The following is a 13,532-nucleotide window of genomic DNA, read 5'->3' on the forward strand; positions in this document are numbered from 1 at the left end:
AACCTTGTTGATCCTTTCACAAGACCAGTGCTATGGTTCCTTGATTTCTTCTGCTTTTTAAATTGTAAATTTCATTCCTATTTTACTTTGATTTTAATTATTTATTTTCTTCTATTTATTTTAGTGGTGGTTTGTTCTTCTTAATCTAGGTCCATGAGGTGTCATGATACATTGTTAATTGGTTTCTTTCTATTGTTTTTGACATGTGAACTTTAGTGCTATAAACTTCCCTTTTAGAACTGTCTTCATACTATCCCAGAAATTTGATATGTTGTATCATTATTCTCATAGACTTCTAAGAATTTTTCATTTCTCTCCTGATTTCCTCTGTTATCCATTAATCATTCAAAAGTGTATTGTTTAATCTCAAGTTGTTAGAGTGGTTTCTGTTTTTTATCTTCGTTTATTTCTGATTTCATTTTATTATAATATGCTAGAATGCAAGGTATAATCTCTATTTCTTTTGTATTTGCTAAAATTTGCTTTATGAACTAAAATATGGTGTATTTTAGAAAATGTTCCATGTATTGCAGAGAAGAAAGTTAATTCAGTTGATCATGCTTGAAATATTCTCTAGATGTCTTCTAGGTTCATATTTTTGGTCATGTGCGATCTTTACTTTGTTTATGTTTGGATGATTTATCTAGTGGTAAGAGAGGTGTGTTAACCCAGTTTATTGTATTGTAGTGTATTTGAGTCTTAATATTAAGAATATTTTGTTTTATGTACATAGACGTACCATTTTTGTGGGTATAAATATATATAATCACTATTTTTTTAATTTTGGATGATTCCATTGATCAATATGAAGTTATTTTTTTGTTTCTTCTGATTAATTTTGTCCTGAAATCCACTTTGTGTGATATGAGAATAGCTATCTTTGCTTGTGTATATATACCATTTGCATGGTATGTTCCTCCCCATTCTTTCACCTTCAGTCTGTGAATGTCTGCTTATGAGGTGAGTCTCTTGCAAACAATATATTCTTGTTTTAAATCCAATCTGTCCACCTATATCATTTGATTGAAGAGTTTATACTGTTCAATAATTCAATGTTTTTATAGAAAGATACTCTTAATTTCATGTCATTTTGATATATTTCTTGTGTTTACATTTGATTGGATTCTCCTTTAGTTGACTCTTTTCATGTAATGCATCCCTGTACTGATTTTCATTTTTAGTTTTCATTTTTCTTTCATGAAATAGTTCATTGAAAATACTTTTTAGTGCAAGTCTTTCCACTTATGACTTATTTTGGCTTATGCTTATTGTGGAAGGTTTTATTTCATCTTCAATTAAGGAGCTTAATTTTTCTGGTATAGTAATCTTGATTGGCATCAAATTTATTTCATAGCTTGGTATATAGTATTCCAAGCCCTCCTGGCTTCTGGGGTCTGAGTTGAGAAATCTTTTGAAAGTGAATTGGTTTACCACTAAATGTGACCAGTTGTTTTTCTCTTACAGCTTTAAACCTCTATCTCTATTCTCTACTGTAGGCCTTTTCATTATAATGTGTTTTGGAGTAGATCTGCTTTTATTCTGTCTATTTGAAGTTCTATACACCTCTTATATTTGAATTTACATCTAATTTCTTAGATTAAAAAAATTTCTAATATTATTCATTGAAAAGATTAAATACAATTGAATACAACATTTGGCCTGTTTGATGTGATTTGTTTCCTTGTTTTTTTGTACTGTTTTTATGTCTACCCATATATTGGGATAGTTGTTGCTTAATTTTTAAAACATTGGACTACTTTGTGAGCTTCTTTCTTTTAAGTGCCCTGGGTTGGGCTTCTTTCTAGATATTGATCCCTTAACTTATTTTTTGTCCTCTACTGACCGCAGTGTCAGTGGAACCTTAACTTAATGTGTGTCTTATTTATTATAATCATTTCAGAGTCAAGCCTTTTAGAAAAACTAGCTCAGATTGTTCTCCATAGCTCCTTATATCCAAGTATAAACTTGTAGCAAAGTGCTGATATAGGTTGCAAAATTAGTTATTGAATTTAGTAAAATTGCTATAATGTTAAATGAGGGTTAAAAGCGTGAGAAGGAAGACTGGGCAAAAAAAAATGAAAAGGAAATAAAATAAAATAAAAAAGAAACAAGAAGAAAGAAAGAAAAAGAGAAAGAAAGGAAAGAATAATACACACAAATATATAAAGGAGAAAAAGATGGATGATGGGTATTTTAGATAGTTGAATATATGAAATAGGGCAAATAGGGCATAAAAGGAGCAATTACAAACCAGAGTTAAGAAAAAAAAAAAAAAAGAAAAGAATTCCAATTAATGCCTTTATCCATTGGAAGAAATACAGACTGAAGGTAAAATGTTGACTATTAAGGTAACAACTTTCAACAGAGGTTAAAGAATGATATATGTGATCATAATTGATGTAGAATTTATGTATAATAAACCATGCCAAGGTGAAGAAAATTTTTGTCAAATCTGTTTGTATTTCATTAGAGTTTTGGACATTTAGCACATGTCCATCATTCTTTGACTGTGGATCCCCCTAGAGTTGCTGGGGCACGGGAGGCACTTCCCTAGTTGCTAAGCACCTCCCACCAGCCTGTTCTTGTTTATCAGCTCAGGGGCCTGTGGCTGCTTGGAGCAGGCAGTGTTTCCTCTTGATCGTTTCTATTGTGTGTAGGAGTTCAGAATGCAGGGCATTTTAGTGACTATTTCAATGGAATTATCTCTTTCCATCCATTCGTTTTCAAGCTATCTTTCTTTTGGATCCAAAGTGAGTCACTATTAGACAGCATATATTTGGATTATGTGTTTTTATCCACTTGGCCTACTCTCTGAATTTTTAATGCAGTATTAAATCCATTTGCATTGAAACTTGTTCAAAAAGGACCATTTTACTCTTTGTTTTTTATATGTCTTTATAGAGCTTTTTCTGATTCATTTTCTCCCCTACCACCTTCTTTCATGTTTCTTTTGTAGGGTACCAATTTTATTTCCTTATTTCTTTAAACACTGTGAAAGATATTTTCTTATTTATTAAATGAGGTTTACCACCAGCATCCTAAATTTTTAACATTTTAGTTTAAATTAAAAATAAGTTAACTTAAATATCATAGAAAATCTTTGTTCCCATACCTGTATATTCTGTTTTTATGGCCACACATTACATATTTACCTATGTACAATGTATGATACATATTAACATTAATTCATAGTTATTGTCATATATTTTTCTTTAAAATCACATTGGAAACAAAGATGATTTGCAAATCAAAAGTATAAAAATATTGACTTTTGTATTAGCCTGTGTAATTCACCTTCATTGGAATTCTTTATTTTTCCTATGACTTCAAATCCCTGCCTAATATTTTTATATATCTGAAGTGCTATCTTTAGCCTTTCCTAAGGAGCAGGATTATTATCAGTGCATTCCCTCATTTTTTTGTTCATCTGAAAAATTCTTAAGTTTTTCTTCTTTTTTTTTATACATTTATTTCATTTTACTTATTTATTTTTACGTGTTGTTGAGGATCGAACCCAGTGCCTCATATGTGCTAGGTGAGCACTCTACCACTGAGCTACAACCCCAGCCCGATGTATAAACAACAATATAGAATTCTTGCTTAATTTTTTATTTCAACAGTTTAAAAATGTCAGAGCATTGAATCTAGTCTCCATGTTTTCTGATGAGTAATCAGCTGACTATTGATCCTTTTATTGTAGTTATTAGAATACACTGATTGTATAACAGGTTTTAGTGTGACAATTTCATACATGCATATAATGTACTTAAATCATATCCAAATTTAGTAACACCCTCTCTTAAACACCATTCCTTTTATTCGCTTCTATTTTCATGTCTTCTTTCTTTTTTCTGGATTCCACACGTGAGAGAAAACACATGATACTTGTCTTTCTGAGGTTGCTTTATTTTGCCTAACATGATAGCTCTTGTTCCATCCATTTTCCCTCAAATAACATGATTTAATTTTTTGTACGACCGAATTATATGTTATTTTGCATATATACCACATTTTCTTCATCCATTTTTCTGCTGAAAGGTATCTAGGCTGATTCCAGTACATGTCTACTGTGAAGAGTTGAGGATTATTTGGACATGATGAGTCACTCCTCTCTTGCTGCTTTCAAGATTCACTGTTCATTTCAATCTATTTCAGTGTGAATGTCTTTGAGTTTCTCCTTTTTAGAGTCCATTGAGTTTCATGGATATGTAGATTTGTTTATCTTACCAAATATGTTTTTACCACTATATTTTCAAATATTTTTCCTCCCCTTCTTATTCTCCTTTCCAAAACTCCCATTATGCATATATTGGTATTCTTGATATTGTCCTACAGGTGTTTTAGGCTCTGCTATAATTCTTCATTCTCACTTCATTATCCTCTGAGGTTTGATAATTTCAATCATTTCTTCTCAAGAATTTAATTTTTTCTACCTGCTCAAACATGCTATTAAAAATCTTAATTTTCAATTTTCTTTTTATCATTTTAGCTTTATTTTTCAGGTCCAGAATATTTGTTGTAGTCCCTTTTATAATTTCAAACTCTTAAAATACTATCTAATTTTAAATCATTGCATCATTTTCCATCATTCCTTTGTCTATAGTTTCCTTTATCTCTTTCACTATATGTGAAAGAGTTGATGTAAATTCTTCATCTATTAAGTCCAACCCATGTGCTTCCTCTCTAATAGTTTGTTAGTTTATTTTGTGAATGGCCTATACTTTGTTTAAAGCTGGACATTTCAAATATTATAATACAGCAATTCTGGAAATAAGATTCTTCCCTCTCCTTCTCCAGAACTTTGCTGTTGTTTTCTATGGGCTATATCTGCCATCGTCTCCTCCATCTCCTTATCCTCCTCCTTCTTCTAATTAACTCTTAAAGTGGTGTCTTTGTCATATGTAATTTGTCATATGTAATTTGTCATATGTAATTTCTAAAATCCTTGTGCATTTAACCTGCTTTTAGCTAGTGTACAGGCAGAGATTCCAAGAATGCCATAAGTGGGAAAAAAAGGCAGAAAAAAGTAGATATGAGGTAAAAATATGTCAGTCTTTGTAAATTGGTCCTGTGTTGAAACACTATATAAATGTTTACTCAAGTTGTTTGTAAGTATGCCTTACCATTCAGTGTCTTCTGGAGCTAAGTATACACATCAGCTAGAGGTGAACACTTCAAGTTTTCTTAGTTTTTTGTTTTTCTGTGCATACATCCTTTCTTTGTATGCCTGTGACTTTCTACTTTTTTTTTTTTTTTTGGTACCATGGGTTGAACTCAGGGGTGCTTAAACATTGATCCACATCCCCAGCCCTTTTAAAATATTTTTTAGAGACAGGGTCTTGCTGAGTTGCTTAGGGCCTTGCTAAGTTGCTGAGGCTGGATTTGAACTCACAATCCTCCTGCTTCAGCCTCCCAAGTCTCTGGGACTACAAGTGTGTGCCACCTGGCCCAGCTTTGTGGCTTTCTATATACTCTAATAAATGCTGATAATTTGAATGATGTAATCTTTCAAGGAAATCTGATTTTTTTTTGTCTCCTACACTTTTGATGTGTATTTTCAGTTTTTGCCTCCATATTTTTGACACATAAAATGGTTTTTTCATTTGCCTTGCAATAATTTTGAGAATCACCTTTAAAGAGCCACTTTTGCACTCTGTTTAATTCTCATTTATGCAATACAAAGGCAACTGCATTTTTCAGTTAATGCAACCCAAGATAGGCTAGCATATGCAAATATAATTCTTAGAGATTAAGGGCCTTTCTGCTTTCTCTGGAAATAGAATAAAGGTCTAATATTGCTTGGATATGAATTGAATATGTTCCCCAAATTTTCTTGTGTTTGAAGCTTGGTCCTCAGTGTGCTACCATTGAGAAGTAGTGGAATTTTTGAGGCAGGGCCTAGTGGAAAATAATTAGACTGTGAGAGTACTGTCCTATAAAGAGATTAATGCCAGTCTTCTGAAATGGGTTAGTTCCTGTAAGACAATGTTTTTATAAACTGAGGCCACCCCAAACACTTAAGATTTTCTGCATGTGAATGGTTCCCTTTCTGCTTTTCTTCTGTGTTTTGATACAGTCAGGAAATTGGCACCATGTCCTTAGACTTCCAGAACTGTGAATTAAGTAAACCTCTTTTTTTATATAAAGAACTCAGTCTCTAGCATTTTTATAGCAACATAAAATGGGATAACATGGAGATCCACCCTGACACTGTCTCTAAGTGATCTCTAAGATTAATACAGAGATGTGAAGAGGCATGGGACAGGGGCAAACAAAAATGCCACAAAAGTTTGGTATCATTTTTAAGTGGCCCTTTTCTTAAGTCACAATTTGCTTGGTGGTGATGAGCATTCAACTAATTTCAAGAATTCTTGAAAAGTAGATTTAGATAGTTTTTATTAGATTTTTCTGTCTTTGTAGAGGCACATGTCCTTCAAACTCCCTGTTGCCTATTAACTTACATCACTTCACCTGATGAAATTTCCATTTTTATTGCATTAAATCTACAGATCAGTTGGAAAGAACTGATATTTCAACAACAGATTCTTAAATCATAAATATGGTATATCTTATATGTCTCCATTTTTATGTCTTCTTTATCTCAGTAATGGTTTTTCAGTGTACAATTCATACCTATGTATTCAAATTTTTTGATGTTCTTGTAAATATTATTTTAACTTTTTCATGTTATTTTTCCTGAGATATAGAAAGAAAACTTTTAAAATATTGATATCATATTTTATAATCTTGCTAAGATCACTTATTTATTTGAATAGGATATATTTTTGGGGGGGTACTGGGGATCGAACTCAGGGGAGTTTGGCCATTGAGGCACATCCCCAGTCCTATTTTGTATTTATTTAGAGAGTTGATCTCATCGAGTTGTTTAGTGCTTCACTTTTGCTGAGGCTGGCTTTGAACTCAAGATCCTCCTGCTTCTGCCTCTTGAACCACTGGGATTACAGGTGTGTGCCACTGTGCCAGGCCTTGAATAGGATATTTTTATTTTACATTAAATATTCTATATAGATGATGATGTCCTCTGCAAACAACTGAGACAATTTTAATACTTTCTTATTGTCTTCGACATGCATTTCAAATGTTTTTTGCCTCATTACACTGATTAGACCTCCATGTCAGCTTTATATATGTTGTCATTTCTTTGTCAGCACAAAGTTGTTCAAACTATTCCCTTATTATTGTTTACATTGCAATAGAATTTATAGTGATGTCATCCTGATATTTGGAATTTATATCTTCTGTCTCTTATTCTTGATAAACTTGAATAAAGGTTTATTAATATTAATGACCCCACAGATCAAATATTTGATTTTATTGATTTTTCTCTATCATTTTTCTATTTTCAATTTCATTAATTTCCATACTTATCTCTATTTTTTCTTTTTGGTATTTTGATTTCAATTGATCATTTGTTTCCTAGTTTCTTAACATTAGAACCTGCAGTGGTTCTTTTTAGATCTTTCTTCTATTCTGTTGCAGGTGCTTAATGCAAGAAATTTCTCTGTAAATATGGTTTAATAGCACCTCACAAATTTTGGTATATTATGTTTTAAATTTAATTCAGTTCAAAATAATTTATATTTTCCCTTATTAAATATTTCTTGAATTATTGATTATTTAGTGTATTCTATTAGGTTTCCAAATATTTGGTAATAAAATCTTCATGTTGTTAATTTGGAATTTAATTCCACTGCCATCTGAGAATACAAATTGTGTTACTTGGATACTTCGAATGTATTTTAATAGCTTAAAATAGGATGTATCTTTTTTTTTAATTGTAAACAAATGGGATACATGTTTCTCTGTACATGGCATAAAGGCATACCATTTGTGTAATCATAAATTTACACAGGGTAATGTTGTTTGATTCATTCTGTTATTTTTTCTCTTCCCCCCACCCCTCCCACCCCTCTTTTCCTTCTGTACAGTATCTTGATCAATGCTCTGTGTACTCCATTAAGGAAAATGTATTCTGTTTTTGTTGGATGGAATGATCAACATTTGTCAATTAGGTGAATGTAACTAATAGTGGTATTAAGGTTTTCTCTATTGTTGGTTTTCTGTTTACACAGTGCATGAGATATTCTGAGAGAGTGAGAAGAAAATGAAGGAGGAGGAGGAAGTGGAGGGAGGGCATTGTAAAAACTAAAATTTAGATTTGCTTATTATTACTTATGATTCTTTCAGGTTTTGTTTACATATTTTAAAGCTTTGTTTATACACATACAACTTATTAAATATTCTTATGTTCTGTTAATGAATGGAACAGTTCATCATTGTAAAATAACCCATTTTACTGCTTTCACTTCCTGCATCACAGCATGGGAAATCTCCCAAAGCAGTAAGACGGAGTAATTGTAGGGCTTACCTCCTTTGTTACCATTTTTCTGCTTTCACTTTTCTAATCACTTGATTAATTATGAATTATTGATTATTATTATTAATCAGTTACTTAGTTGTTACAAACCATTGTTTTCTATACTTTTTCTATGCTTTGGTTGTTTTAGGAGAGAAGTTAGATATGATCTCTGTTAATTAATCTTTCCTTAAACTCAGTTTGTTTTCAAGTCTTTTTTAATTTAGATTTCCTTTTATTATATAAAATGTGCATTTGGTTTTGCAGTTGAAAATACACTATTAGATAATTTATGTAAGTGTAGCTCTCATCCCTTTCTCCTTCCACCCTGTTTCTTCTTTCCATCTAGAGGTCACATATTTTTAAGTAGTTTATGGTTTATATTTTCTTTTGGAAAAGATAATAAAATAATTGTTAAGTTTTAACATTAGTCTAATCCAGCCATCAAAATTTTGATGTATACATAGTTTCAAAAATACCACACAAAATCTCTAAAGGCATGATGTATTAAAAAATGTGGGTTTATTTAAAATGTAGGGTTTTTTGCAGTTACATATTTATGAACTTTTTAAAGTAGAGATATATTTAATGATTTTTGCTGGAGAAATATGCCTTATGGTCTTAACCCAGTAGAAATATATAAAGAATAAAAGAGGTCAATACTTTCTTGAATCTTTGAAGAACTCTAATACCTTTCATACTTTAGTAAGTTGATATCAATTTCAATTATGTGTAGGTTGTTTGAATTTTTTCATGTTGTTGGCACTTTAATTCTGAAATCTTGGTGTTGTATATTTTGACCAGGCTCCAGCATATAACAGATATACCCTTCCAGGAGAAATGGGAACAGCAGAACAGGTAAAGGAAATTCTCATTCACCGACACAAGAGCCTGCAACTGAGTCTTTCTCGATGTGACTCTGATCAATCTCAAAAAGAGGTATGTTTTTATTTAAAATTGTGTCCACTTTCTTGTAGTTCTTCTGATGTAGATCTCTCTTATTAGACAGCTTCACTCCTCTGTACCAGAGCTATAGTTCTGTTGAAAGTCAAATAGTATTAATTTCACTTAAAAACAAACCAAAACAAAATAGTTAGTAAACAGGTCTTTACAGGGAAAGTGGAAATCCTGTTGCATCCTAGTCACAAATTATTATTGATGTAGCTCTGGGAGACCTCAGTTTCAGCATTTGAAATAAATATTAGCAGCTAACAGGACCTTAGGCGGCAGGTATTAAGTAAATAACCCATTAATATTTCTAGTGTGTGTGATATTTTTAATTTCCTCATCTAAAAACATTACCTGTTAACTACCATGTTTATCTATTTATTTTATTTTTATTTATTTACTTTTTTTGGCACAAGGGATTGAACACAGGAGCACTTTACCACTGAGCCACATGTGGTTGCCCCAATTTGTAGTCCAATCATCAGTGTATTAGTGTACCTTTTTCCCACATCTTTGCCAGCATTTACTGTCACTTGTATTCTTGATAATTGCCATTCTGATTAGAGTTAAATGGAATCTCAGTATAGTTTTAATTTGTATATCTCTAACTACTAGAGATGAATATTTTTTCATATATTTGTTGACTGATCATATTTCTTCTTCTGCAAAGTCTGTTCAGTGCCTTTACATATATATTGACTGGATTTTTTGTGTTTTTTTAATGTTAATTAAGTTTTTTGAGATCTTTATATATCCTGGAGGTACAGGTTTGCTTTGAGGTACAGGTGACAAAGAATTTCTCCCATTCTGTAGTCTCTCTCTTAATGTTCTTGATTGTTTCCTTCGCTGCAAAGGATCATTTTAATTTGATTCATCCCATTTGTTGATTCTTGATTTTACTTCTTGCACTTTAGGAGTCTTGGTAAGAAAGCGAGGTTCTAAGCTGACATAATATACATTTGGGTCTACTTTGTCTTCCATTAGGTACAGGGTCTGTAGTCTAATTCCTAGGTCCTTGATCAGCTTTCAGTTGAATTTTGTGCACGGTGAGAGATAGGGTTTTAAGTTCATTTTTCTACATATGGATTTCCAGTTTTACTAGCACCATTTTTGAAGAGGCTCTCTTTTCTCCAATGTATGTTTTTGGCATCTTTGTCAAGTTCATGATACGTATATTCATGTGGATTTACTCTGTGTCTTCTATTCTGTACCATTGGTCTACGTGTCTGTTGTGGTGCCAGTACCATGCTGTTTTTGTTACTATAGCTCTGTGGTATAATTTAAGTTTTGGTATTGTGATACCTCCTGCTTCACTTTTCTTGTTAAAGATTGCTTTGGTTATTTTGAGTCTCTTACTTTTTGAAATAAATTTCATGACTGCTTTTTCTAGTTCTATGAAGAACATCATTGGGTTTATAATGGGAATTGCATTAAATCTATATAGCATTTTTGGAAGTATGGCCATTTTGACAATGTTATTTCTGCCCATCCAAGAACATCAGAGATCTTTCCACCTGCTAAGTTCTTCTTCTACTTCTTTATTTAGTGTTCTCTAGTTTTCATTGTAGAGATCTATCACCTCCTTAGTAAGATTTCTTTCCAAGTATGTAATTTTTGAGGCTATTGTGAATGCAGTAGTTTCCCTAATTTCTCTTTCAGTTGATTCATCACTGGTGTGTAGTTACACAGTTGATTTTTGTGTGTTAATTTTATATCCTGCTAATTTGCAGAATTCATTTATCAGCTCACAAAGTTTTATGGTGGAGTTTTTTGGGTCTTCTCAATATAGAATCATGTCATTGGCAAATAGGGATAGTTTGAGGAGTTCTTTTCCTATTCATAGCTCTTTAATTTCTTTCTGCTAATTACTCTGGCTAGTTTCAAGGACAATGTTGAATACTTGTGATGAAAGAGGGTATCCTTATCTTTTTCCAGTTTTTTCAGGAAATGATTTCAGTTTTTCTCCATTTAGATTGATATAGGCCTTGAGTTTATTAGATATAGCTTTTACAATGTATAAGCATGTCCCTACTATCCCTAGTTTTTCTAGTGTTTTGAACATGAATGGTTGGTGTATTTTTTTCAGATGATTTTTCTTTATCCATTGAGATGATCATATAATTCTTCTCTTTAAGTCTATTGGTGTGATGAATTACATTTATTGATTTAGGCAAGTTGAACCCACCTTGCATCCCTGGGATGAACTCCACTTGATTGTGGTGCACTATCTTTTAAATATGTTTTTGTGTGTCATTTGCCAGAATTTTATTAAAAATAATTGCATCTATGATCATCAGGAATATTAGTCTGAAGTTTTCTTTCCTTAATGTGTCTTTATCTGGTTTTGGTATCAGGGTGATACTAGCTTCATAGAATGAGTTTGGAAGTGTTCCCTCCTTTTCTATTTTATGGAATAATTTGAGGAGTACTGGTATTAATTCTTCTTTGAAGGTCCTGTAGAGCTTGACTGAGAATCCATGTGGTCCTGGGTTTTTCATAGTTTGTAGGGTTTTGGTGGCAACTTCTATTTCATTGCTTGGAATTGATCTGTTTAAATTGTCTATGTTCTCCTGTTGCAGGTTGGGTAGGTAATATGTCTCTAGAAATCTTTCAGTGTCTTGAAGATTTTCTATTTTATTAGAGTATACATGTTCAAAATAGTTTCTGAATATCTTCTGTATTTCAGTAGTGTCTGTTGTGGTATTTCTTTTTCATCCTGAATTTTAGTAATTTAAGTTTTCTTTCTCTTTCTCTTCATTAGTGTGGCTAAGGGTTTATCAATTTTATTTATTTTTTCAAAGAACCAACTTGTTGTTTTATTGAGTTTTGAATTGTTTCTTTTCTTTCCATTTCATTGATTTCAGTTCTGATTTTAATTATTTACTGTCTTCTACTGCTTTTGGTTTTGATTTGTTCCTTTTCTAGGGCTTTGAGATATAATGTTAGGTAATATATTAGGTGATTTTCTATTCTTTTAATGAGCTCAATGCCATGAACTTTTCTTTTAGAACTGCCTTCATGCTGTCCCCAAAATTTAGATATGTTGTGTTGCTATTCTCATTTATTTCTAAGATTTTTTTTAAAAAATTTCATCCCTGATTTCTTCTGCTGTCCATTTTTCACTCAATAGTAGATTATTTAGTCTTCAGGTGTTAGACTAGCTTCTATTTTTTTTTATTTTATCATTGATTTCTAATTTCATTCCATTATGATCTGATAGAAGGCAAGGTATTATCTTTTTTTTTTTTTTTATTTGCTAAGAGTTTCTTTTTGGCCTAAGATATGGTGTATTTTAGAGAAGGATTTGTGTGCTGCTGAGAAGAAAGTTTATTCAGTCACTGATGGATGAAATACTCTCTATATGTCTGTTAAGGCTAAATTAATGATTATATTATTTAATTTTGTACTTTTTTTTTTTTTGGTTTTCATTTGGAGAGCCTATCCAGTGGTAAGAGAGATGTGCTACCCAGTATTATTGTGTTGTGGTCTATTAAATTCTTGAAATTGTGAATGCTTTATTTCATGTACGTAGATGCTCCATTGTTTGGGGCAGGAAGATTTATGATTATTATGTCTTGTTGATGTATAATTCCCTTAAGCAGTATGAAATGCCTTATTTTTACCTTCTAATTAACTTCGGCTTCAAGTCCAGTTTCTCTGGTATGAGGATAGAAACCCCTTCTTTTTTCCTATATCCATGTGAGTAATATGATTTTTCCTATTTTTTTCATTTCACTCTGTGACTGTCTTTGCCTATTAGGTGAACCTCTTGGAGACAGCATATTTTTGGGCCTTGTTTTTTAATCCAATCTGCCAGTCTATGTTTTCTGATTGATGGATTTTGGCCATTTGCATTCAAATTATTATTAAAATATGATTTATATTCCCAATCATTTTGGTTTTTTATGGTTTTTCATTTTAATTACTTTCTCCTTTGATTGACTATTCCTTTAATGTAGTTTTTCCCTTTGCTGGTTTCCATTTTTATTTTTCATTTCTCGTTCATTAAATATTTTTCTGAGATGTTCTATAGTGTAGGCTTCCAGTTGTGAATTCTTTTAACTTCTGTTTATCATGAAAGTTTTTACTTCATTGTCAAATTTGAAGCTTAATTTTACTGTGTATATATTCTTGCTTGGCATCCATTTTCTTTCAGAGATTTTATGTGTTATTCTAAGACCTCCTAGACCTCAGTGTCTGGAGTGAG

The 13,532-nt window shown here is 31.8% G+C and overlaps 1 protein-coding gene across 1 annotated transcript in view; it reads left to right on the forward strand.

Annotated features, from left to right (window-relative positions):
• The window catches only part of LOC306652407 (sodium/hydrogen exchanger 2-like), a 37,877-nt gene that overhangs the window by 16,665 nt on the left and 7,680 nt on the right, over nt 1-13,532 (forward strand). The window contains exon 3 of the mRNA XM_079125319.1: nt 9,182-9,316. Coding sequence (XP_078981445.1) covers nt 9,182-9,316 — 135 coding nt within the window. The remainder of the gene's footprint in view (nt 1-9,181; nt 9,317-13,532) is intronic.

The sequence above is a fragment of the Sciurus vulgaris genome, assembly GCF_902686455.1.
Source record: "Sciurus vulgaris genome assembly, contig: HiC_scaffold_182_arrow_ctg1, whole genome shotgun sequence".
NCBI classification, from domain to species: Eukaryota; Metazoa; Chordata; class Mammalia; order Rodentia; family Sciuridae; genus Sciurus; species Sciurus vulgaris.